We start from the raw sequence: 22,173 nt of genomic DNA, 5'->3' as shown, positions 1-22,173 counted from the left end.
TGAGTCTTCAGTTGATGATGCAAACATCTATACTGGAAGATCAACTAATCTCACTGGAGAGATCATTCCACACAGTGGGAGCCATAATAGAGAAATCCTCTACACCATAACCAAACAAGTTATCATAGTACAATAAGCAGGTCGCCCCTTGGAATTCTGAAGAAACTACCTTTTGTAAAATAAGATTGTATCATGTCTTATGGTTAACATAATACCACTGTGCATGATGTTAAATATGCTATTTTGCAGGTCAAATTCATATACTCTATATTCTAAATTAAGTTTATATATAATAATAATTAATTTCCCACTTTTCAACTCTCAGTTCTGAAAGCAATTAGTGGAAATTGAAATCACAATTTGTAAAAAAAATAAAACACTCATAAATACAAGTTAAAATATCTCAGCTTGAATAGGATATACTAATTGATGCAATGTGAAAAGCATTAGCTTATTTTATGCAGGATGTGGAAAAGAAATAGCCTATTCTACCTGAACAGATGAGAGTCAATAGCACCGTTTTTATTAAAGTATACTGGCAAGTTTTGAAGTATAGTACAGGCATTCATCATGACATTCTGAGCATGGCATAGAGGATCAATTCACCCACTGATTGGTTAGTCCCCATGTGCCAGCTGACAAGTAGAAGTCCACGTTCTTTTCTGTTGCTACCATGGTGACTTCATCCCTTCCCTGTGAGTTTTTATTCTCCTACTCTGCCAACCAGATGTGTATTCCCTTCTATTTAGCCAGAAGAATTAGGAAGAAAAATTGAGGGGGGAAGAAAGGTTTACAGAGGAAAAGAGGGAGAATAGTGGGGTGGTTCAGCCTTTGGAAGGTAAAAAGAACAAAACTGCATTGAAATTAAGAGGGCTCTGTCCCCTGATGACTGACCAGCAGATTGGGGGAATATGATAAATACAAATGTGGCATAATCCAGATAATTGCTACCCAGCAATTCTCAGATGATGACAAAGAAGGTTTTCCAGACCTCCAGTGAGAATTACTCAGTTAATTATCACCATATTGTGAATGTAAAGTAGGAGAGGAAGGAAGTTAAAGTGAAAGAAATGGTAGACTTAACTCAAGTGATGAAAAAAGCTTAAAAAGGCAGAACAAGGTGATAAGCCAGAGAAAGAAGCCACAGTAATGGTGAAATCTCTTAGTGTTGCTTTGGGCCACCATATTGATTTCAAGGATCCTAAGGCACAGGGTAGAGTGAGCACATCCAGCAATGCAGATAAGAGAGGATTTGCTGTGTAAGCACCAGCATCAGCTTAATGGAAAGACATGGAAGTGCAGCAACAGTCACAGGAAAAAGATAAAACTTCCTCAGTGCTGTGCAAATTACTCCAGAATTAGCAGCATGAGATATGGAAACCATGGGGAATAAAAGCAGATCCCCACAGAGCAATATGAACAGCCCAGCAATAGCAAAGGCGCACATACAAGCATGTACACCTGCTGACTTCCAAAGACTGATTAAGTAAGCAGTAACTAGTTAATTGAGTTCTGTGTTAAATGGGCAGACTAATCAAATGTTAATGGAAATAATGAATTCATGAATTTTAATGTGATGAATTGGCAAACACAAATGAATTTGAAGAACGCGATGAAATTTAGAGAAAATGATTACCAACATCAAATGTATTCAAACAGTCAAGAATTTTGTTAGGGACAGTTTTTAAAGGGAAAAGGATTAGGACAGAAAAAATGTAGCATTCAAAGAAAGAGAAAGTTAGACCTAGGGATGAAGCAGGTGGTCAAAATGGAGTGTCTTCTGGCTACTTTGGAGGTGTGGCGTTTATACAGTGCATGCCTCCAATGCACCTGGAAGCTGCGGTCCAGTTGTTAAGACTGGAGCAAAAAAGAGCAAGGATAAACTGACTCCTGGTGATGCTGGTCGGCCCTTGTGTTCATGGCCTGCTATGGGAGTGGACCATGCGGTCAATGGGATTCTGACCTGCTTGTGGCTGGAGTGGACTCAGGCTGCTCTTTCACGCCCATCTGCTTTAGCCCCTAGATGCAGACCTCAAGAACAGAGTAATGGAAAACAAACTAATTTTTTTTTAAAAAAAAAATACATACAGAAGATTCACAAATGACCACTGATTTAAATATAGATGTGTAAGGAGAGTGGCATGATATATAATAGAGGAGCATAATTTCAGTGAGGAATGACATTCTGAGGAGGAGGACATAAAAGAGACATCCTCCAATAGACTGTTCCAAAATGAAACATGTAAGAGTCTTTTGAAGACAGTATTACAAACACTGAGTTTAGAACCTACCAATGATACTTCACTGTCAGAAAGTGTTAATAAAAAGGAGGAAAGAATAGCTACAGTTTTAAGGAGACAGTTACCTGAAGGCATAGAAGTGTCATTGCCTGATATGTTCATTTTAACAGAATTTCCTTTGAATATGAAAGGTTTCTGGGATAGAACTAAATGTTGTATTAATTTGTAAAAAAAAGAAAAAGAAAAGAAAAGAAAGAAAGAAAGAAAGAGAGGCAGAATTCCTGAAGGAATTGTTGCATAGATCAATACCTGCTCTTTTCTTGGGGACAATTGTTGTAAGGGAGGGCGATACTGCCTTTAGAGAGGTAGATGAATGAAGGGCTGATGCAGGCTGAAAGAACATTTATGAAGCTTTGGCCTTAGCAATTAGGGTATCTGTCGGTATTTCCATGTTTCCAAGGCAGTTATTTTGTGGGATCAAGAAATAATTGAGAACCGGAATTCGAACTTACATAACTTGCACAGAGCATTAGGTAGGGTCCAAAGAGTTTTAGAATATATAGCAGATTCAGAACATGATATCACTACATTTTTATCAAGGAATATTCATGTAGTGTCAGTCACAAGAAGATCTCTATGGCGGGTTACATATCGCCATTTGGGACGTCCTCAGAACGTCCCAGTTTAAAAAAGGGGCGTCTCTTCTAGACGCCCCTACTCCTGTTACGGACTCTGTCCGTAATAAATGGCGGCAGCCGTTCCATACAGCTGCCGCCATCTTGACGTAACGGACGCTCTGCGTCCGCACGTCGCGCCCCAGAAATGACGCCACGACTAGCGCCTTGCGGCGTCTCTTCCGGGGAGCAAGAAGGAGCGCGATTTTCGCGCTCCTACTTGGCAGCGTCTGGGAACCGCGCCGTTTGGCTGCTGAGGTTCCCGGACTGCAACCGCCGGCGGCGCGAGACGGCCCCTTCTGGGCCGTCTGTAACGCACCTATGTGACTCAAGTTTACAGAAGGCACTCCATTTTGATCGCCTGCTTCATTCCTAGGTCTAGCTTTCTCTTTCTTTGAATGCTACTTTTTTTCTGTCCTAATCTTTTTCCCTTTAAAAACTGTCCCTAACTAAATTCTTGACTGTTTGAATACATTTGAAGTTGGTATTCATTTTCTCTAAATTTTTCCCCCCTCACCAATTACATCACAGCAAACAATACAATAGATTATAATTATACAAGAAGTCAAAAATACATAGAAAAATACAAAGTACAAAAAATTCAAAATAAATGACATAGCGTAATAATCAAGTATAATATAGCATAGTAATCTAAACGACAATCCCCAACTCTCTCCTAGCAGCAAAACAACAATCTGTTAACCATTACATGTCTAAAATAGTTATCTTTTAGGCTGGTGCAGCCAGGTGTTCCAGGGGCGTTGATACGATACTCTGCTGCTCTCCTGTGCGTCTTTCTCTGTGCCAGTGTAGCCAGGTGGTCTGGGGAGGGGGCCCAGGAGCTGGCATTTTAAAGGTGCTGCTCTCTGAGGGCATCTCCCAATTATTCAGGTCCATTGGGCTTCAGGTGGTCTTTTTTAAAAAGATGGTAAACATTTTTGTTGTTTTTGGAAGTCACGTTGGGTCCTGTCCTTCACCATTCTCTTTTCACAGCTGGAGCCGGGAGGTCTTTCTCCACTGGGGCTGCCTTGGCGTTGTTTTGGGAAGGAAGGGCAGGCTTTATACCGTCACCACTCTCTCTCTCACACACAGCTGGAGGCAGGAGGTCTTTCTCCACTGGGCTGCCTTGGCATAGTTCTTCCATCTTCTTTACAGTGCCCAAAGGCAGTGGGATTTTCCATCTGGTCTTGATTCACATACCTCAGTGGATCTGTAAGATAACATAGATTCACGATGGAAACTCTTCAGACAACAAGGGAAAACTGGAAAATTGGTAATCTGACAGTTTACATAGACCTCAAGAAAGCATACTTTCATGTTCCCAATGGCTCCAGTGGATAGTCAGTACTTGAGATTCCAGTACCAGAACAATTGCTATCAATTCAAGGCATTACTTTTCAGCCTGGAATCTGATCCTAGGGTGCTCACAAAAGTCTTGATTCCCTTGATAGCATGTTTCAGACAAAAGGGTGTGTAACTTTGCCCATATTTAAATGACATCCTTTCAAAGGCAAGTTCCACAGAGGAGATCTGATGGGATTTGGATGCAACAATCTGAACCCTAGAGAGATGTGGCTTCTTACTGAATTATGAGAAAAGTCACTTACACCTGACAACCTTTGGAAGCACTGATCAGTACCAGAGTGGGTTGCTTTTCCCTTTCCCAAGAGAGGAAAGGCAAGCTGAATCACAAGATATAACATGTTACATCCTTGAAATCTGCAGATGTGATGCTCTTAACCAAAATATTGGCTATTCTAGTATTAGGGATATAGTTAGTTCCCTGCAGAGGACTGCAAAGATGTCTGATACCACACCAATATAGAAATCATTACAAAGCAGTTCTACCAGCCTCTCTAAGAACAGCACTGAAATGGGGGTTAAATGACTCCAGTTTGGACAAGGGAGTTCCTTTGACAGTCTAACACACAATGGTAGCAATAGAAAAGAACTTGGATTCCTGTTTTGTTGGTTGGCAGGCAGGGCTTAACCCATGAGTGAGCGGGTTGCTCCTCCTATCATCCCAGAATGATTGTTCATAGTAAATCCAACAACTTAATCTCTATAGCTACCACCTTAAAGAGAATGCAAAAGCTCAGACAGTTATCTTGATCTATATGTATGTGTTGCACAGTATGTAGCATTAATCCCTGTTTATTAGGATCAGCTAACAGTCATAGAATAGTGAGCTGGCAAAGGACAGTGTGGTGGGTAATATAGTGGACCTAAATTCTCCACTGAGCAATGATGAACCAAATATTGCCTGGAGCTAGACTATCTTACAGGATTATTAGGGTAATATATTGTGTAAATGCTATCCTGAGTTTTGCACCATATTATGCACTTTTCTACACAAATGTAGATGGAATGTTATGCATTTAATTGCAAATATCATCTCTAGAACAGAGAATAGGTGGTTTATTTAACTGATCATCTAACCTGAACGTAGCAGCGCATAGGGGAAGGGCTGTAAATCAGTACTATAAATAACAGATCCCAGTATTATTATTATTATTAACCTTTATTTATAAAGCGCTGTAAATGTACACAGCGCTGTACATACAATCTTTTTAATTAGACGGTTCCCTGCCCTCAGGCTTACAATCTAAGAAGACATGACATAAAAGGAGAAGGGAAAGGTGGTGGGGCTAGTAGGCTAATACATATAAAGTACATAGCAATACAGGAAATGGTTCAATAAAACAGGCACCAGAAGAACATCAAATAGCAGGCAACAATTATGCAATGCCTGGGAATGCTTTTCTGAACAGGATAGTCTTCAACTCTGTTTTGAAGCTGGTTAAAGAAGTGATGGCCCTTGCTCGCGGGGGAAGAAGGTTCCAGGAGTGAGGGGCAGCGAGTGAAAGGGGGCGAATCCAAGATGGGGCAGAGGAAATCCTGGGCTGGGACAGCAGACCTTGACTACCAGAATGGAGGGCCCTGGTGGGAAGGTGAGGAGAAAGAAGGTCTGATAAGTAAGGAGGGGCCAGTCCATGGAGGGCTTTAAACGTCGACAGCAGGAGCTTATACTGAATGCGGAAAGGGAGGGGGAGCCAGTGAAGGGATGCCAACACAGGAGAGATGTGGTCAGAATGGTGGGCGGATGTGATAATGCGTGCAGCTGAATGCTGGACAGAGATTAAAGGACGGAGGTGAGAAAGAGGAAGCCCAGCCAGGAAGACGTTACAGTAATCAAGTCGTGAGACCACTAGGGCATGGACCAGGATCTTGGCAGTAGAGGCGGAGAGATAAGGTCGGATTTTAGCAATATTGTACAAAAAGTATCTACAAGCCTTGGCTGTGGTCTGGATCTGAGGGATACATGACAGAGAAGAATCAAAGATAAAACCAAGACTGCGGGCTTGCTGGACTGGTTGAATACAAATGTTGTCCACAGAGACAGAAAAGGGGTGTTGAAGGGTGGACTTAGGAGGAAAGACAAGAAGCTCCGTCTTGGACATGTTGAGCTTCAAACGCCGATGGTGCATCCACTGTGAGACAGCTGTGAGACATGATGAAACTTGCTGTTCAAGCCTTGGAGAAAGGTCAGGGGTGGAAAGATACAACTGGGTGTCATCGGCATACAGATGGTAGGAAAAACTAAAAGAGCTAATGAGTTTACCTAAGGACAGTGTGTAGAGAGAAAACAGAAGGGGACCCAGAACAGAGCCCTGGGGAACTCGAACAGATAAGGGAACAGGAGAAGAAATCTGACCTCCTGCAACCACTGCAAAAGATCTGCCAGACAAATAAGATCGAAACCAGTCGAGAACAGAATATGATCCTATAATTCAGAACACCTGAAGTGCCAATAAATTCATAAAACAATGAGCTATGAAAATTAGGAATGAGATTTGATTAGGATTTCCAGATTGCTAATTTCCAGAAGCTAATTGGGAAGATTAGCATATTAATGTTTTTAAATAATACCTTCACTACAGTCAGCTCTGTAATGCAAAAAAATGTGTGAGGATATATTTATAACAGTCAAAAAGTCTATAATTTTAAAAAAATCTATGAGAAAAAAGCCTACACAGTTTGTAATCCATACCTCTTATTACCATTTTCAGGTAAGGCACTACTCCTGCTCAGATAGTAGGCTGCTTCTGCTGAGGGAGAATGATAGCACCAGTCCTAAATAAATAACCATAAATAAACAAATAACCATAATAATAACAAATAACCCTAAATAAATTTAAGGAAATATGTTGGACATATTAAAGATATTTGTAAATACTTTTTAGTGTTGGAAAAAACCCATAATAAACCATAAAGCATGATTTGAGAAAATCCAAAACTATGGCATAATTTGTCACCCTCAACTATTCTGGGATAGGGCAGAGCTCAGCTGAGTATTCTTAGAGGGAAAAAGCAAACCAGAGGGGGGATAACAGATGATACTATTAAGGAGGCCATGCATATGAATTTAGAGGAACTGAGCAAAGCAGTACAGGATAAGGAATCTTGGAGATGTCTTATCACAATGAGTCGAGATCGCCTTGAAGTTGATTAACAACAACAACAATAACCCTTGAGAATGGCCAATTCTTGACTGTTTTTCCATTGTCACACATGGAAATAGTTAAAGATTTGTCAAAGAGATACATACTTGTTTATGGGAGGGGATGGGGAATGTCTGTCTACAGCCAATTGCATTCACTTTTTTACTGTACACCCATGAAGATCCAGGTTTCATTTAACTTGGACTTGTTGGCTGTCCTTCAAAGTCATTTCTTGGAGATATTAATTGTTCAGTCTTTTAAATCAAGGACAAAAAAGGTTCTTATGAATATAAATGTTAATCTTGACAGTTGTAGGAAAATGTGGATGATTGTAATTAATTTATTAGGAACAACCATTTAACTTTAGGAAGTGTAGCTGTAGGTTTTATTAGCTTACTCAGTTTTTGAAAAGCTAGCAGTCTGAATTTGACAAAAATTAGAATATGTACTAGCTGGCAAGAAATCGGTTCTCTTGACAAGAAATTGCTAGTTTTATATATCATGATGTAACCCCATTCTTTCACTTTATGTTTTATATAGCTTTGTGTAAAGGCTACGATAGCTACATTGCATGCATTTCACTTTGATTATTTTAGGTATCTTTGACATGTCAAAGCAGAAGGACATCAAGTTCTGCTTTTAGCAGAGTTTAAGGGCTCGTCCACAGCAAAACATGCTGTAACCAATTGTCTTTTTTTTAGTACTTTGATGGGAGGCCGCCAATAAACACCATATGCTCTAGGCTATATTTCAGAGGAAGAAACTGCCCAAACCACCTTGCTTAAGAAAAACATATGAAATTCATTGGATCGCTGTAAGTTAACAGGCATCTGTTAACTTACACATACACCGTAATCTTCCTCACGAAAGTAAAAAAATGGCCGATTTTGTCCACTTTCTGTGCGGTTTATTTTCACGTTAATGCTCAATGCTTCTCATGAATTTGAAAACGATCCCGTTTTTGCAGGATTTTTCCTCGATTTAAATCCTGTTTTTGCACAGGACTTAGGCACTTAGCCTCCCGTATGATAAACTCCATCTCCACCAAGATAGACCCCTATCCTCCTCCCCACTACATAACTATAAAATCTCCAAGTTTGGGGCTAGCTACTGTATAGCAGGAGAAGGCTAGGGTCTAAAATTCCTTTGTGGCTGCACAGTGGAATTGGTGAGAGGAATTGTAATCCATGCTGATTGGGGATGATGGGAATTGTCAAAACATTGGAGTACCAGGGAAAGCTAATATACAGAGTGAGATTTCAAAATAGTGAATGACAGTCACTTTCAGTCATTGAAGGTGGGATAATAAATTCAAATGAGATGGGGAAGCTGCCACCACAAATTTATGATGTTTGGGGCTGTATTCAGATACAGATAAACTCTGTTGCATACTTGCTACTGTTACTTTTATCAGCATTAAATCTTATCTTATGTTACTCAGATTAATCTACCATACAAGATCGCTAAGAGAAAGAAGATGAAATGTACCTTTTGTGGAAAAGTGACAAGGTTTTGTTTTGTTTTTTTAAAATAAAATTCTAATTCATTTACTATTCATGATTAATTTTGTCTCAAATACCAAGAAAAGAGCAGTATGATCCTAATTTTTCAAGCCATAAAAATATCAAAAGGTAGCACTGATAAATATGGAGAGTGCCAGATTAGAGAAGGCTATGTGTGTATAGCACACACTGTTTGCTGTCAAGTTTTTGGGGTGTGTTTTTCAAAATGCTATTTGGCAAATAAACAGTCATAGCTTTAGTAAAGTTTAGTAAGAAATAAGGCCCAGTGAATTCAATCAGACTTACTCTTAGATATGTGTGCACTGAAGTTACAAGTTTAAAGTATATTATGGCATAAATTCCCTTTAGTTCAGTTTTAGAAAGAAACATTCTAAAGATGGTTTATTTGTGTACCTTTCACAATGATCCTAGCACGTTTCATAACTGTAAATTAAATAGGGTGACTTGTCTTTGCATGACCATCTGGACAGCTATTAAAGACCTGTTGACACTGCAAGAAAAAAAAGCCCAGCATCCTGATAGTAAATACTTGTGCTGACATATCTACCTTTAACACCAGTTGGAAAGTCATTTGTTGAGCTTTTTCTGGCATTGAGCTGCCACAGCAGATAGTATGTTCCAGCCTAAAAGCTTATTTGCTGGTGCAGCAGATCTTTTCACCATCATTAGATTGCTACAAGGTTTTAAAATAAAAGGACTTGAGCTCTAAATTTCCCATATTCTTGCATTTTTGACCTGGCATAAATGATCATTTAAAGTAAACTAAAGCTGATACAATTGGTAGGAAATCCATGCATGGATATTGGTGTTAGTGGTGTGGAACCACATGCTTGTGAATCATGGTTAGGAAAAGACTAGAGTGGAAGAACACTGTGCATTTTTAGTACCCAACTGATAACTATCATTTGTACACTAGAATTGCCATATGGATAGCATGTCCAATCCTCTTGTTTTGTACTCTTCTAAATGCTTAGTTACTGTATATCCTGAGTGAGTGCATTCTTTTAAATCTCTTACTTGTGGTTTAATATCCCTTGTGATACATCTTTTTTTCAGCATGTGAAATGTTAATGTGATCTCAGATTGTGTAATGGTACAAAATACCAGTTTGTTCCTCTGTTTTATGTTGTAATGTTTCATTAAAAACAATAAGGTGCTATCTTGACTCAGTGAAGGTCAATTTTAATTGGTGAGAACACATTTTAATGTCAAGTCTGGGAGTGAAGAACACTTTGTTTTTCTTAGTTTTTAACGGCAATTCTGGTTCCAATGTGCTACTGTGGGGAAGGGGCAGCAAACTTCTACCAGTGAGTGGTAGGTTTTGTTTAATAGAAACTTATTTTGTACTTTCTGTATTAACCAATAAAAGTATTTGCATTTTGGATTATGTGAATTTATTTTACTGTAATTGATTAAATACTTCAAAGTCAAATGATTAATGAATCACAATTATTTAGATGACTAATCTCCATAATATGAGTATAGAACATTTGTGCTCCCTTAACAGAAAAGAGATAGTGGACAGGCGTCAAATTAGGATAAAATATTCTGGTAATTTTACTTTATGACTAATAGTCGTCTTTTGTTGTTGTTGTGTGCCTTCAAGTTGTTTCCAAGTTATGGCGACCCTAAGGTGAACTTGTCATGGGGTTTTCTTGGCAAGATTTGTTCAGAAGAGGTTTGCCATTGCATTCCCCTGAGGCTGAGAGTGTGTGATTTACCCAGAGTCACCCAGCGGGTTTGATGGGTGAGCAGGCAATTGAACTCTGGTCTCCATAGTTGTAGTTCAGCACTCAAACCACTATGCCATGCTGGCTTTAAAAGCTATCTAGACTTACATAAATTTACTTTTCATACGTGTGTCTGCCTATCTAAAGACATTAAATGCTCTCTGAACCATACCTCAGACATTACTATTTCTTTATGATTTGTTTTGAAAGGTTGTAAAGTTTGTTTTGATAAAATATAAACATCTTCAAAAAAGAAGGAAAGTAGGAAAGAAAGAAAGAAAGAAAGAAAGAAAGGCTTAAATGTAAAATGTAAAATATCTGGGAATTACTCCAAAGACGTGTGAGTTAAATAAGTTCACCAGCTAATGTCCACCTCCGAAGTATTGTGTAAATGGTTGCAGTAGATTTTGTACAATGAAGTATCTGGAGTTACTTCAGAGTATGTAAAGCGATTGCACAACTGCATGTCTGTACATGGAGTGAATGAAGGGTTTTTTTTTGTTGCAAGACAAGCACTAATGGTTAGGGCAGTGATGGCAAATGTTTTAGAGACTGATTACCCAAACTGCTACCCAAAACCCATTCAAATATCGTGAAGTGTCATGTCCCTCTGACTTTTTAGTAACAAACTCTGGTGAACTCTGTGCTGAGGTGATGGTGCATGTGCCCACAGACGGGGCTCTGCCATAGGTTTGCCACCACTGGGCTAGGGTATATGAAGTTTGTACTCCAGATATTTGGGCTTACTTTGCAGTGAAGAGCTACTTGTACTCTACCCATTACGGCCTGCTGTGTGCATCTGTAAGGAATTTAAATTATATTCAGATGAAGGTTTGGAACCCAAAGGAAAAAATCTAGCAAAAGTTGGTGCAAAAGGAAGAATCTTACTAAATTTCATCTCATTTTCTGGATGCAGTGTTGTTTCACCAAGCTGGAAAATGTCCATCTATAAGCAGAGAACATTTTCCATTAGCCTTAAAGGGCACAGACATGGGTTTATTTATTTTTAGGCAACTGCTAATGTCACTCTTTGTTTACTTTTTTAGAATAAAAACCTTATCTCTTGAGATTGAAAGTAAGCAAGACGTAATAAAAAATCTAAATGAACAGTTGGGATGTCTTCAGAAAGACAAGGACCTTTCACACAGGCAATCAGAACTGTTACGGTAAGCATTCCTGCATGGCATTTCATACAATAATTATTTTTTCTATGAACAGGAAACTGGTGTTCATAATTTCTACTTGTAAAAGCACCTGAACCACCTTTTCCAAAGCTGGCACCCTCCATATGTTTTAAGCTTCAACAAAGAACCAGATTGGGGAATAATATTCAAAGCAGTCTGTTAGAAGTGTCCTGCTCCTGCCTGATGTGGGAAGCTAAATGGGGTCAGCTCTGGTAAGTACTTGGATGGGATACTGCCGGTGAACACCGGGTGCCGTAAACTATTTTTTGGAGGAAGGAACTGACAAACCCACCTGTGAGTAGTTTTTTGTGGGTTTTTCAAGCTATGTGGCCAAGTTTTGGAAGAGTTTATTCATGGCGTTTTCCCAACATCTGTGGCTGGCATCTTCAGAGAACGCTGGCATGAGAATGAGTGGGGTCTACTCTCTCTCTCTCTCTCTCTCTCTCTCTCTCTCTCTCTGTGACCCTTGGCTGAGAAGAAGTGGTTTACATGTTAATCTCTTTGTTGATCTGTTGTTGAATGGCAAGGCCTCAGGGTGTCTATTTAATTAATGATCCGCTGTCTGCTGAAATACCCCCTCACCTTGGGTGGTTTTCATTTGCGTGTTCTTGATCTTAATTTTGGTGTTTTTCAGGACAGGTAGCCAAACTTTACTTTAAGGTGTTTTTTTCTTTCCTGTTGAAGTTGTCCAGGTGTTTATGAATTTCAGTGGCTTCCCTGTGCATTCTGACCTGATAGTTGCTGGCATAGTCCAGAATTTTAGTGTTTTCAAATAGCATTTTATGCCCCGGATGGTTTATAACGTGTCCTGCTACTGCTGGTTTTTCTGCCTGACCCAGTCTGCAGTGTCTCTCGTGTTCCTTGATTTGTGTTTGGACCCTGCATTTGGTGGTCCCTATGTAGACTTGTCTGCAGCTGCACAGTATGTGGTAAACTCCTGCAGCTGTGAGAGGGTCTCTCCTGTCCTTCGCTGAGGTCACCATTTGCTGGATTTTCTTGATCGATTTTGTAGATCGTCTGGAGGTTGTGTTTCCTCACCAGTTTCCCTATTCTGTCTGTTACTTCTTTGATGTATGTTTAAAATTCCTTCTCTTTGGGTGGTTGTTTGTCTTCACTCTTATGAGTCTTTCTAGGTCTGGAAGCTCTTCTGATGTCTGAGCTGCAGTAACCATTAGCCTGTAGAGCCCAGTCCAGGTGCTTCAATTCATCTTCCACGAAGTGTGGTCCACAGATCCTTTTTGCCAAAATATCTGGAAAACCAAGGTTTGGGAAACACTGGTCTATAGCTTCCTCACCTCTTTGCTTGGCATTTCAGATATTTAATATGCCATCCCTCTAGTTTCCTACATGGGACACTTACAGATCACAGTGATATTACCACCTTCTACTCTGTCTTGATCCTAATTTGTTGCTGGGACTGGAAAGCAACGGGTTATGGACAAGTATCTTTTGAAAAATCCAGTGCCTAATCTAAAATTACTTGCTTCAGTTACTTCAAGCAATATTCTGTAGGTCAAGGCTTGACCATCTGTACTAGAAGGTTTTTTTTTTAAAAAAAAAATACATTTTTCACAATCAAAAAATTGTCTGAAAGGCTTGCAGGTTATTGGCATTCTAAATGTTCATGATCATGATAAATTAATGATATTACAATATTAATATTCATGGTAAATATTTTGTGGAGCACACATTTTGTCCAGGCAGTGATCCCCACCCACCCCATCATGCATGGAAAGATTTAATATTGCATATGCTAAGATTGTTGATAAACAAACATACAGAAAGTATAGGTCTTTATGAAGACCAGTTGAAAATTTTAAATAATTTGAGAATTATATTAGCTGCCTTCCTTGTTCTCATTCAGTAGTCGTTAAAATGGTAATTATTTTAAGGGTTACTTTTAAAAAGAGTTTTGAAGATCAATGTTCTTTTTTTTTCTTCTTCCTTTTTTGCAGAAAAACACTGGGACAACATATGTGTACCATAAAAAAAGCCTTTGTATTCCTTTCTTATATCAGAGGAGAGCTAAATACTATTAAAGAAAAAATATTTGGCTTTTTCGGTCAATGGATCGCACTAAAAGGAGATATTTTTTTACACCTAAAAACCATAAATGTTACTGTACTGGAAGGTAAATTATCAGATTATAACTGATATAATTTTTAAGCATATTATTCTTGGTGACTGTGTGATTTGTTTTCTTCTCTTCACAATAATCCTGTAAATACATTAGTTGCTCTTAAAGTTAAAGGAAAAGGGTTTTCCCAAGATTATCTGGTCATGACCAAATAGTGACAGGAATTCATTCTGTCGCACAGCACTTGGGCTTCAAGCAGCCAACCTGCCAATCTTACAGTCGTCAGAATCAGTGTCTTAACCACTGAGCCACTGCGTCCCTAGGTATAATTCTTACTCGTGCAGTAAACCTCTGCCATGAATGTGGCAATGGCAACCACAGTGGCAGGTGGGGTGTGACAGAATGCTTCTTTTTAACCCACCCACATTTTATTTGGTCAAAGTGATACAATCCAGACACAGGGTTACAGCTTCAGTAAGAGCTAGGCCTCATAGAAAGTGACTTCCTTGAACTTTTAATGTGAGTACTGATTTGGATCTAGGTCTCTGGAATCTGAGTTCACCACTCCACTCTGCACATTTGTGCCCATCAGAAGTATTTGAATACAGCAGCAGCTTGTGACTGTTTTTTGTGGGTCATGATATGAAATGGTTTGAATGAAATCTAATGCAGGGGATTTTCTGTGTCACTGGAAAACACAACTGTCGGCATTTCTTTTAAGTTATATACATGAAGGGTCATGAAATCTGAAATCTCCAAAGATGCCTTGAGGGGTGGATGAGGCCTTCACTCGTAGAACTCACTGTGTTCTCTTTTGCAAAAGGCAAGCACAAGATGCACTGGTAAGATATTTCTGCCACTGCTCTTGTCTGTTCTTCCATAGACTGCCCAAGGTGATATCAATTTCTTGTGCAAGTGTTAATATCCACTGCAACATTTTACAGGGAAAAAAGAATTATTTAAAAAAATAACCCTCCTGTGGGAATTGTTCTGACACTGGGCTTGTGCCCAAAGCTCTGACAAGATCAGGTGTGTTATAGGAAGATCCATTTAAAATATTTTTTCCTATATGTGAAGTTATTGTTCAAATTTTTCAAAAACATAAGCTACCAACAAACACAACCCCAAACTCCCAGCTCTTCTAATTTAGGTGTGCTGTTACTTTGGTCAGTTAGTACAGTAGTTTCTTTAAATGTCGAGAGCAGCTGTCTTGTTAAATGTATGTCTTGTGCTGAATATGACACAGTTTCTGTCTTTTTGAGTAGCTGGTGTAGAATTATTCTGAATATCTTACTTCAGGCATATGCACATGTGTTCTCCTTTCTTCAAGAGGCATAAGTGCTATGAAAAAAATGTTTCTAAAGCACAGCTCTTGTTATTGCTGAGCGTGGATAGTGGAAATTGAAGGGTAGGAAATCAAAGAACATTGTGCCCCTCTGCATGCAGTGCCGCTTTGAAATTGTGTTTTGCTATTTATGCTCTTGGCAATTCAGACCACGCATATAATTACCTCTGATTTTAGTCTTTCAGCCCTTGCTTGTCACAATTAATGTGCTTTCCAACAGCAAGTGACTTAACACATGCACGCATAGCAAAGGTGACTGAATTTTAGATCCTTGTCCTTGTATAAATAGAAAGCTCATTGTCAAATACAGCAATATTGTACAAATTAATAATTTAGTTGCAAATTTGAACAGAGAATGCCATATATGGTATAAATAAACTTCTTGTGATGGAACCATAGTAACTATAATAGTTGAGAACAATATTGCACAAAGCATAACATCCATTTGTAAGTGTCTACTTTCTTGTTTATTGGTTTAACCCCTCTATTTTCTTACAAGCCACTATGTATGTATATATTTATTTATTGAATTACAAAACACTATGGAAGGTATAGTTTGTGTAGTTACATACAGAACTTCCCTTTCTCTGGGGAAAAGATAATAAGTACTAGCATGTTTGACAGCTGCAAACATCCATTGAAAAGGAGAAATTACAGTAGCATGAGCTGGGGGTGGCGGTGGTACAGAGCTTGTTCCTTCACTTTCAGATACTTGGAATCGTACCAAAGCCATGTTTGCAATCCATGCTGCTGGATTTGATGCTTTAAAAACTATTTTATTAATTTTCATACCAAGAAGGATACAAAGCCAGAATATACAGAGAAATAATTAAATATGCAGTGTGAGCATAAGAACTGTCTTTCCTTTTCACTCTGTCATGAGCTCACAAACATAGAAAAATTGTTAACAGTAAAGAATGTTTATCTTGTCTGAGATTCAGTGCAAGAATACAGAAAAATATTTATTAAATCTAGAACAGATTAAACCAGGGTCATCTGTGTCCTTCCAAAAGGAGGATCAAGTTAGTTTGATTTAAGCCTGAGCTGAAATATAATTTGGTCAGTTGCTGAAAGTACACTCAACAGTGCTTAGTAAGGTAGGAGGCAGCAGGAATAGAGGAAAACTACATTCCAGATGGATAGACACAATTGAACAGGGCTGTTGACGACGGGATGACTTTTTAGGTCTTTCATTCATAGGATTGCCATAAACTGATGTCGACCTGATGTTAAAAACATTAAACTCTGAAGGGGGCTGCAGAGTAAATTAATGAAACCAATTAAACCTTATTGTATGTGCTTGTGCCTACGGTAGAATGTGAACAGTTTTATTGCTGCTGTGTTTACAATTTTATCTTGTATCTTCAGCACTATTTCATTTTCTTTCCAGAACTGTCCAGTGTGAACCAAAGGCTAGGTGAATGCCAGAGGGAAAATAAGGTCCTCCAGGAGGAGGTGCAACATTTAACATTGGTGTCAGATGCAGCTAAACTTGAAACGGAGCAACTTCAGGCTTCAGTGTTACGGGAGACTGAATTGCAAAACAGGTGTCATGAACTGCAAAAGAAAACACAAGGTCGGATATAAATAAGCACTTTGCTTTATTTTTCTGTGAACTAAGCAACATCATTCTAACACAGAGATTTATGTATTGCTCCATTGTGTCACTTTTTTCTACTTTTACACAAATCTCAATGTGCCACTGGTTTGCATGCTCACACCTGCAATCAGAATTTTTTGTTTGGTCATTTAAAGTAACCAGACATGGGGTACTGGGAAAGAGTATCTTTCCTAAAGTCACATAACATGTTTCTGAGGGAGATTCAAATCAGAGATCTCTTGATTTGAAGCTCATTCTGTTAGCTACTCCACTCTCCTAATTTTTGTCTTTATTATGTGTCATAAAGGTCCAAACCATGTATAGGACTAAGTTGTATTGTTTCCTTCTCAATTGCTCAGTTATAAGGTACTTTTGTTGAACACTGAAAGAAAAGAGAAGAGGAGGTGTCCATGAGCAAGCAGCAGGCTGTTGAGAAGAATGCATACCCACATTAGGCTAACCACAAAAACATTAAAATGAGAGTTCAGAAGAGCACCGAGAATGTCTCATTTAATGCTCGCTTGTCTGCTGTTTGTTGTTCTAAACTGATCTGTTTAGACCAGATAGTTTCTGTAGCTTTGGCATCCCTGGTTAACATTGGATGGGGCTAGGAACAAGCTCTTAGAAACATCAAATGTTCATCTTTTCAGGCATGGTCTGGGGCCCCTGCTAATTGTGTTTTGTTTCGTTTCTGAAATCTGAGAGGCAAATAATCTCCTGTTCCTTTTATAAGACTATTGCAGACACAAACATGAAGTCTCTTACCTTGCTGTTTTGACCCAAAACTTCATTTTGAAATCAATGTAATCTTTCATTCTAAAAGTGTCTGCGTGTGTTATTCAAGAAGTAGCTTTGATTGATCAGAAAGTGTAATTGCAGAGTACTGTGTTTTCTCATACTGTGTAATTTCAAGTCTTGAACAGCACTGCATAACAGTATGGAATGGCTTTCATTCCATAGCCAATGGTAATAATGATATACTAATAAACTGAGAATGTTATCATAAACTGTTATCCCAGGACAGTTCCCTGACACAGAAATAAATTGAAAGGAATTCATTGGATCTGAACTTAATGAAGTATCTGTAAAACACCTTTTCGAGCTGCACATTCTCCTATAGAAGCTCTGCTCTATCCAGTTTCTAGACTTGTAGGCATTTAGTCTTGCATAAGATAAAAGAGAATCTTGTGGCACAGAATGCAGCAGTAATCTCATGTTCTTGGATGTGATCTGCTCTGCGAGTGATGGATTGCAAATCCTAGCCCGGGTTGAAATATTGAAATATTTGGTCCAAGTATTTTCAGCACCTGGGGTAGTAAAGACTCTTCTCTGAAGACAATATTCACTTTCATAGGTATGGGAAGTCATAGGACTTTCAAATAGGAGTATGATTATGGTATATACTTGTGTATAGGTTGACCTCATGTATAAGTCAAGGGAAGATTTCAGGGTAAAAATCATGGATTTTGATATGACCTGCGGATAAGTCCAAAGTAAAACTTAGAGGGCTGTAACAAAAGATAGAAAGGGGAAAACATTACTTCCATCCCTCCTCCTCCTTCTCCGGACCTCACCTGACCACCTGTCATAGTCTAGCTTTCACTAGCAATACAGTAGAAGTGTGGATAAGATTATATTTTAATATGCTTTCCTAAAAGTAAAGGCTAGAGACACATACCAGCCATCAGATTAACAGCGTAGAATCTTGTGATAAAGACAGTTAATCTTTAAGAGAGAGGAACCTAAATAGGAAACCCTATGTCTATAATGAGGGGAAAGAGAATGCATAAGTTTCTTCCAACAGAAACTCTTTCACACACACACAGACATGCAAACTCCTGCCTCCAGCCAGAAAGAGTGGGGAAGAGTGGGGCATTATGGTGGCATTTGTTTCAAGACCTTTCTAAGCAGCATTAGTGTATTGATCCGTATATAAGTCGACCCAGGATTTTAGAGTCAGTTTTGGGGCACAAATTTCTCAATGTATAGTCGAGTATATATGTTTCAGCAAGATGCCTAATTCTGTCTGTCTATTTCTGTCTCTCTTGCTATCTTTTTTTAAAAGTTAAGTTGCTATTCCCAGCAGTGCTTTGGCTGTACTCAGCAACCTGACTCAACATGTATAATTTCATCTCCAGAGAAACTTGAGGTGATGTGGAATATGGCTACCCCATCCACCATAGTTTTCTTGTAAAACATGCCCTGGAAAGCTACATTATCACTTGATGGTTTTCCCAACAGGTTGTAGAAGAAATAAAGTTGTCTGTTTAGTCCAGTCATTTTGCTCCCAGAGCAGCAGCTTAATTTCTTAATTCTAAAGCAACCTATCAACTATCCAGTCAAAAATTGTGTTCCAGACCAAAAGTGCTATGACTTCTGCCTTTTGAAAGTTGCTGTCTTTTGCCTTCTTCCTCTCCTTTCCAGAAGGATAGATAATCTTTTATTTCATCTTGCCATAAGGAAAACAGGCAAAAGAATGAGATCTACAGTCCTTCCTAGTCAGCTCATTCTTATTCTCATCCCATGGCAAAGTGTGTTTACTTCCTGCAATATTATGATTATAATAATTATATTATAATAACACTAACATTATGAGCACTCCTTGAAAAATGTTCTAGCAGTTGTCTAATGAACCTATGATATAGTACTTCCTGTGGTTCTAACACTCAGTACATTTTATTAAAAGTGATAAGTGTAATAGGCAATGAAGTACAAGTTAAAGCTAATATAATCTAAAATTGGTATATTAATAAATGTATGTTTTGTTCTTACTGAAGTAATTTTAAGTATTCATGCTTAAAAATGCTGATTTTGTCCCTAATCTGTCTTTCTATTTTTAGAGGTCAGTATGACCAGATAATTAGTAAACTGAATTTCTATATCCCCCAGAAGGTTGTGAGTGCTCTCTTATTTTTAATAAACAGAAAGACATTATAACCAAACATCTAGGAAGGAATCGCCCCCAGTAAACTTAATTCCTATTTTTCCCAAGAAAGAGCTCAGCAAATGAAAATGCATATCGTGTTTGTTAACTGCCATCATGTTGACTTCAACTTACGGTGACACCATGAATAAGAGACCTCCCAAGTTACTGTATGATCAGTAGTCCTACTCATGTCTTGCAGACTCAGGGATGTGGTTTCCTTGATTGAGTCTTCACTTTGAAGGTTCATCTTCACATAATTCTTTCTCAAATGAATCTGCCATCTCTTTCGTCCCTTTCATTCCATTCACTGTTTCCATCTTCTTTTTATTTCTCCTTGGTCATGTAACATATTCTACGGCTGGTTATAGAGCATTCCTACTCTTGGTTTAAATGACCCTTTCATTTTTTGGATCGTGGGAAAGAAGTCTCGCAATCCTCCTTTTTTGTTGTCACCTTCTGTTTTTCTGCACTGATGATTATAGTAGTTCTCTTGTCTCTGCACACAAGTTGTTGAAATTTCATTCAGGGTTCCGACTCTATTTCTGTCACCTTCTGCTTCTCATCTGTCCTTAACAGATTGAAGAGTTTCGTCTGTCATCCATTGAGGCTTCTTTTTCTTTTTGAATACAGATAGTGGGGTTTTTTGCATTTCTCTCAGACAGTGTCCCTGGCTTCTGGTCAATTAAACTTAATAGTGCAAATTTATTTTTCACATTATGTTAAAATTCTACAGGAATGTTCTTCGGGTTCTATTTTGGCAAGATGGTTGCTTTAATGTTCTCCTTTAGCTTTATTCTATTTTTGGGGGGAGGGGGGTATTAGTAGTTCATATTCTGTGCCTGATCTTGTTTTGCAGAGAGTATAGCTTCTGCATCTTTTGCTTCCAATTACATACTCTATTTGATTTCTGTACTGACCACCAGGTGATGCCCATGTATACAGTCCCTTCTTGGATTGCTTGAGAAATGTGTGTCTGATGAACAAACAATTTGTCTCTTAAAATTCAATCTATCTTTTACTTCATTTGTTTTATTTATTTATTTGGAGTATTTGTACCCTACTCTTCAGCCACAAGGGCTCTTAGAGTGGCTTACAAAATGGCTAATTAAATGGTTCCCTACCCTCAGGCTTACAATCTAAAAAGACATGACACAAAAGGAGAAGGGAATGGCAGTGGGGAAGGGAATCAGGTCCAGCCTTTCTTCTCTCCCTCTGAGGCTGAGGAGGTAAAGCAGGTAACAGACCCTTGTTTCTGTCCAGCAAAAGGGCAAACCTTTGCCGTCTATACCCAGTGCAAGAATAAAATGCAAGTGTAAAGAGCAGTGCCTTCTGAATCATGGCTTCAGTCCTGCAAAGAGCTAGACTACTGAGGGAAACAGAGGTCCAAGATAGTAGCAAACACCGCATCCTCTTCCTTCCTACAACCTCCTGATGGCCTCTGTGGTCCTCAGTCTCTCTGCTGGGTGTTGTTTGGTAAGGCCTCCCTCGAAGTCCTGTTTTTATAGCTCAGCCAGGCAAGGCAGCTGTTCTGGGTGGAGTTCAGTACCTGCTGAGTGAGGGCTTCAGTCCTGCCGAAAGCAAGACCTCTGAGGGAAGCAGAGGTCCAAGGCAGTAGCAAATACAGCAGCCTTGTCCTTCCTACACCCCCCTGGTGTTCTCTGTAGTCCTCAGTTGTTTTTTGATTCTAGGACAAATTTTCCTGTGAACTTTGCTTCTTCTCTGTTTCCTATTTTTGCATTCCAGTTACCTATGATTAACACGACATCCTGTTTTGGTGTGATCGATTCCTCTTGGATTCTAGTATAGAATCTTTCCATTTCTTCTTCTTTTGCCTCTGTTGTTGGAATATAAACTTGGATTATGGTTATATTGATGGGTTTTCCTTGAAGTCTTACTGATATTATTCGATCAGACTTTGCTACATCTCTCCTCACTATTAATGGCAGCCCATTTCTTCTTTGATTTTGACAAACTGCATGCCTCCCTTGCTCCCTTTAAAAGCAGGTTCTTCTTGCGGCGCGATTGTGATGCTGCAGTGTGCATATGGCGCACTTGCGGTGTCACAATGACACCAGGATGTGCGGACGCTAAGCATCCGTCGTGTCAAAATGGTGGCACCCATGTGTACAGCGCGCCGCCATTTTGACGCACTCATCACGTGCTAGGGGTGAGGCACATATGGGCGGTGCACCCTCGGCCAACCCCTAGCACGTGACGAGGGCGCACTTTAGGCCAGTATGTATAGCGCCTCTGACTCTATTTTTCTACCAACCTGCAGAAGCTATACCTGTGTATATGTGATTATGCACAAGCATACTTTTTTAAAAAGAAGAATGAGTTCAGTTCTTTACGGCTAAACATGTGTTATGGCT

General features: G+C 39.1%; 1 protein-coding gene and 1 long non-coding RNA gene across 23 annotated transcripts in view; one reads left to right on the top strand and one right to left on the bottom strand.

Annotated features, from left to right (window-relative positions):
- LOC149318086 (uncharacterized) overlaps positions 1 to 22,173 on the bottom strand; it is a 141,147-nt gene that overhangs the window by 25,569 nt on the left and 93,405 nt on the right. For 7 of the 18 annotated variants that reach the window (XR_016279976.1, XR_016279983.1, XR_016279986.1 and 4 more), the window contains one exon: positions 16,750 to 16,832. The exons of 3 other annotated variants lie outside the window; for them this stretch is intronic. This is a non-coding gene — a long non-coding RNA (uncharacterized LOC149318086). Of the gene's footprint in view, positions 1 to 6,965; positions 7,049 to 16,744; positions 16,833 to 22,173 lie in introns of those variants that run through there. 8 more of the 18 variants (XR_016279972.1, XR_016279974.1, XR_016279973.1 and 5 more) reach the window with 2 other exon arrangements.
- Positions 1 to 22,173, top strand: part of LEKR1 (leucine, glutamate and lysine rich 1) — a 98,815-nt gene that overhangs the window by 18,006 nt on the left and 58,636 nt on the right. For all 5 annotated transcript variants that reach the window (XM_089508981.1, XM_089508982.1, XM_089508978.1 and 2 more), the window contains exons 4-6: positions 11,716 to 11,835; positions 13,809 to 13,984; positions 16,666 to 16,851. In XM_089508981.1, the coding sequence (XP_089365107.1) occupies positions 11,716 to 11,835; positions 13,809 to 13,984; positions 16,666 to 16,851 (482 nt within the window). The remainder of the gene's footprint in view (positions 1 to 11,715; positions 11,836 to 13,808; positions 13,985 to 16,665; positions 16,852 to 22,173) is intronic.

Source organism: Sceloporus occidentalis, unplaced genomic scaffold, assembly GCF_023333645.1.
Source record: "Sceloporus occidentalis isolate IW3139 unplaced genomic scaffold, rSceOcc1.0.p SCAF_2, whole genome shotgun sequence".
Classification (NCBI taxonomy): domain Eukaryota; kingdom Metazoa; phylum Chordata; class Lepidosauria; order Squamata; family Phrynosomatidae; genus Sceloporus; species Sceloporus occidentalis.
Note: the sequence above shows the minus strand (reverse complement) of the source record. Positions and strands in the feature narration are given on the sequence as shown.